Source organism: Hydra vulgaris, chromosome 07 (assembly GCF_038396675.1).
Source record: "Hydra vulgaris chromosome 07, alternate assembly HydraT2T_AEP".
In the NCBI taxonomy this organism is placed as follows: domain Eukaryota; kingdom Metazoa; phylum Cnidaria; class Hydrozoa; order Anthoathecata; family Hydridae; genus Hydra; species Hydra vulgaris.
In genome coordinates, this window is record NC_088926.1 from 26,867,501 (window position 1) to 26,872,500 (window position 5,000).

Genomic DNA, 5,000 nt, shown 5'->3' on the forward strand with positions numbered 1-5,000 from the left:
AAACTGTAATTTTTGTTTTACCATACTGATCAAAGCCTTGAAAATTATTTTCAGCGCTAAAAACAATTTACAAACAAAAAATTAGATTATAACAAACAATATATTAGAATTTATAAAAATAATGTACAAACAATATTATTATATTATATATTAGATTACATATATTATATATAACAATATATTATATATAACAAATATTTGATTATAAATTTGAGTTTCATATTTTTTACATATCAAAACTCAGCGATAAATCAATTATTATTAAACACATAACTATTAATTACATAGTAAGTTCCAGAAAAAGCAGTCATTGTTGGTTTTTCTTGATCTTTTTAAAACACACTGATAATTCTAGTATACTAATCTTGGTATAAAAGTTGATAAAACTTGGGTCAACGTTTACATAGGTATGCTTTCCTAAGATAATACGTTAAGCCTTTATTAGATCCATTAGCGGCGCTTCTCAGTAAACAGATGTTTGTTAATACTTTTTTTCACAAAATAGAATTATAAACTTTATAGTTTTTGAAGTTTTAAATTTGAAATTATTGCTTTTATATTCTTTTAAAACGTTCAAATCAATTTTTGTCATACACCGTCCACAAACCCCACTAATCTCTGCCTCATAGTTAGGTCAAACTGAGGTAAGATCAGCTAAAAAAATACAAAGTTGATTTAAAAAATATAATTCAAAAACTTTGGCATATAAATTCGCTGAATGGCCACAAACGAGCAATGAACGCCGGAGGGAAGAAATGAAGTACATTAGAATAAAGGAGAATTATTTTTTAAAGCAAAGCATATTTTGACAGTTGTTAAGACAGAAATAAAGATTACTAGAGGAATATTTAAAAATAAATAAGACAGTCAATGCACCCGAACAGTACTTTACAATAATAAAAAAATTATTTTATAAACACTAATATGAACGAAGATATACAACAAATATATCACCAAACAAAAACTTCTAAAACAAAAAATTGATAACAAAATAAAAAGTATGCATACAACAATGTAAGGCCTCAGAATGGAAAAAAAAATATTAATGCTGATGTGTAAGTATAATTTGTGTACTGATTAAGTAATAAACATCTCCTCAGAGTCGCGTCTATTATTACTGGTGTTTCGATGAGGATCAGCACTAATAACTAGTTTATCCCGTCAGGCAAACGTCATCGCCACTTATGCTTTACCCCACGACTTACGCCTAACTGCAGTAAAAAAGGACTCACTACAAATAGCCAAAACCCAACAACATCCAAATTTGTAAAACACTAATGTTTTTTGATGATATGATATAAAAAATATGACATATATATAAACTACAATACAAATTTATATATATATGTATATAAATATAAACTACAATACAAATTTATATATATATATATATATATATATATATATATATATATATATATATATATATATATATATATATATATATATATATATATAAACAACAATACAAATTTATATATATATATATATATATATATATATACATATATATATATATATATATATATATATATATATATATATATATATATATATATATATATATATATATATATATATATATATATATATATATATATATATAAACTACAATACAAATTTATATATACATATATATATACATATATATATATGTATATATATATATATATATATATATATATATATATATATATATATATATATATATATATATATATATATATATATATATATATATATATATATATATATATATATATATATGAAATAAATGAATCCTAAAATCAAAACTCAATCACACACGATAACCACATATACATAATATACAAATCTATATCTACATTCCAACATACTATCTAATAAAAGAAAGTATTATCTAAATAAGGATGAGTTCAAACAAAGATATTTTTTTCTTTATCTAAAAAAGAACAAAAAAGCATGAAAAACATAAGGGTGTATTGATGTAATGTGTAAGTCTGTGCTGATTTATCTCTGAACTATACCAAGCCAGCCAAGTCCTACTCCAGAAAACCATGACGAATTTAACACCTATGCATGGATTTATAACTGACTTCTAATTCTAAAAAACTAGCCCAGGCGTCTTCAAGAGACAAACATTTTCTTCCGCGAAAAAACTTTCACTAGAAAAAAATATTCTTTTAAGAAACTTTTTTCTAGTGATTTTACTTGTTTAAATTATTTTTAACATGTAGATTATATTTAGATATTATTTAAGCAAAAAAAAATCTACATAAATAACATAAAATATTATGTAGATCTTTAGTTTTTTTATTTTAAAAAAACTGCGAACGACAATAAGGTAAAAAATAGCATTACTTTAAATCTTAAAATATAAAACATGAAAAAAATTTATATATGGAAAACAACCCTCCAAACATAATACAAAGCAAAGAACAATTGAGAATAAAGCAACTTATATAATAGGCACAAGTATTTTCCAACTTCTTTAAAAATTTGTCGCTTCAAAAGTAAGTGACTTTACTTAGACTAGTGAATCGCTCTAGTCAAAGAAAAAGCGCTCCTGCTTCTAGGAATGTCAAAATCTTGTTATTTATGAAAGAGAGCACGGTACAAATCTTTACTGAAAATACGTTTTGCGCTGCTTTCTACTCCATAAATAACCGGATTTTGACAACCTATCATGTAAGTTTCGATGGAGATTTTTTTCCTGTTGGTTTTACTTATTTAAATTATTTTTAATATTTAAATATTATTTAGGCAACAAAAAAATTCAAAAAAAAATCTACATAACATAAAATATGTAGATCTGATCTTTAATGTTTTTATTATTTTTTTTATTCAAATATTAAATATTTATATATCAAATTAAAACAAAAATTAAAATGTTTCAAATACTTGTAAAATATTATGAATACTTGTTATAAAGAGTTAAGTCAGGTTTCCAAATTTTGTCTGGAGAGATCGTCACACTATTTATGCCCGACCATTCAGTTGCATTCCAAATCATAAATGGGTCATGCCAAAACTAAAGAACGAAGATTATTTTAATCACGCTGATTAACTTTGATAACATTCGTCATTTCTATAGTAAAGGCGAATGTTATTTGTCCAATAGCTGCTTAAGCATCAAAAAACTCTATTATTTAAAACAACTTATTATTATTTATGCCGTCGAAACATAGCTAGAAAAAAGAGTTATTTTTTAAATAAGATATACATCATAAAATATTGCAAAATTAAAGTTTTTTGATTTTTTAGATTAGATATCTTAGATTAAAAGAACTGCGGGTGACAATAAGATAAAAACATAGCTTTATACGCATATTTTAAATCCAAAAATTTGAATTTTTTAGAAACTTATGGTTCATTTTCTTATTTTAACTTTAGAGTTCTGTGTTATGTTAACTTTAAGGATTTCTTTTATTTTCCATATGTATTTGGAAAGGGCGGTTGAATTTTTTAGTTTTTTATTTGTGAAAGAGTGTGGCTTTTTATTATTTTGTCAATATTTTTTGTGCTGCTATAACAAACTATATTTGTATTTCGATCGAATAACTTATTTAGAGGATGGGATATTGGAAAATATTTGTCAATTAACTTGAGGAAGATATATCCAACATTGGTAGAAATGCTTTTACTGTAGGAGGCCGGGGGGCTGAACCATATTATATTTCTTTTTCTTATGGGTTTATTCTTTTTTTTTTTTTGAGGGAGGGGGGGGATGGCTTTATCTTAAATTAAGGTGTTCATACCCCCAAAAAATATTCAAAGAAATCTAATAATTTTAAGTGCAATCTTTAGTTAACCTATATAATCAATGAACAATTTTCAATAAAATAAAAAAATAATATTATATATTTTTTTGCATCATTTATTCATACTTTTGTGTCTAAAATGAAAAAATTTAAATCTGCGATTAAACAAGAAAGGGTTGCTTTTTGAACTTAAAATTATCAGGCTGTTATTGTTATGTAGTTGCACAGGAGTTTTATTGTACGTGGACAAAATTGATGACAAGATATTTTATCAAGAATTTCACAATTGTGAAATAAAACTGCCCATATAACTTTTTTCATGGCATATACATTATCAAAATTTTGTCTTATTGCAATTCCAAAATAATTTTGCAATGTATTAATTGCTTTAAGCGTAAGCCTGTCTTTTCCTACTAACATCATTCCATCACAAAGAACTTTTTGCTTATATTCTTTAATCAATATTCTACATCGTGTGCCCATTCTCTTCTGAAAATGTCCAACACATTCCAGTTTTTGTATATGAATGTTATCACCATAAAGTTTTGAAGATACAACTTCTTTGTATGAAGAGGTATCCCCATCTCCTAATTAAGACGGATGCCTTAATAAATGTTTTTCAATAGAACCCTTAAAAATAACAATGGCTCCAGCAGGCTACATTCTACCTGAGCTACAAATGTGGTTTATTTGACAGTCATGGTTTGCTTTCCATTCTTGATACCCTGGTTTATTGCAATTCTTACTCCACATACTACATCCTTTGCATATTTTAGACAAAACATAGGCATCTATACATTTACCATTTTCTAAAGAAATAACAGTTACGACACCGTTTGCAGATGTATGACCACGCTTTTACCAGGTCCCATCAACAGATATTTGGCAGTCCATTACTGGCTCACATGAGTTTATTTTTTTTGAAATTAAACAATGACTTTCTTGAGCTGCTTTAAATGTAGAACTATTAGCAACTTTTTGATATGATTTATATAATACATCATTGAGTCGATTATATTGTTGAAGAGAAATACACAGTGGCATATTCATCAAGATGTTAGACTTTTTAATTGACTGATAACCTCTACCAATTTCACGAAAAGTCACTACAACTTTTATATTTATTGCAAAAGGTGGTTCTTTTACTTTATTTTTCTCTACAGTTTTACAAGGTTTTCAAGAACGAATTTTGTTATTCAACACACAAGTTTAACAAAGCAACTTTAGTTCATAGCAAAATCCATATCGCTTATCAAGATT

The 5,000-nt window shown here is 25.5% G+C and overlaps 1 protein-coding gene across 3 annotated transcripts in view; it reads right to left on the reverse strand.

Moving 5' to 3' along the window:
* Positions 1-5,000, reverse strand: part of LOC100206783 (neuronal acetylcholine receptor subunit alpha-10) — a 21,092-nt gene that overhangs the window by 6,494 nt on the left and 9,598 nt on the right. For all 3 annotated transcript variants that reach the window (XM_065801509.1, XM_065801508.1, XM_065801510.1), the window contains exons 5-6: positions 2,901-3,010; positions 1-56 (exon numbers count right to left, since the gene is read on the reverse strand). The exon at positions 1-56 is cut by the window's left edge and continues 43 nt beyond it. In XM_065801509.1, the coding sequence (XP_065657581.1) occupies positions 1-56; positions 2,901-3,010 (166 nt within the window). The remainder of the gene's footprint in view (positions 57-2,900; positions 3,011-5,000) is intronic.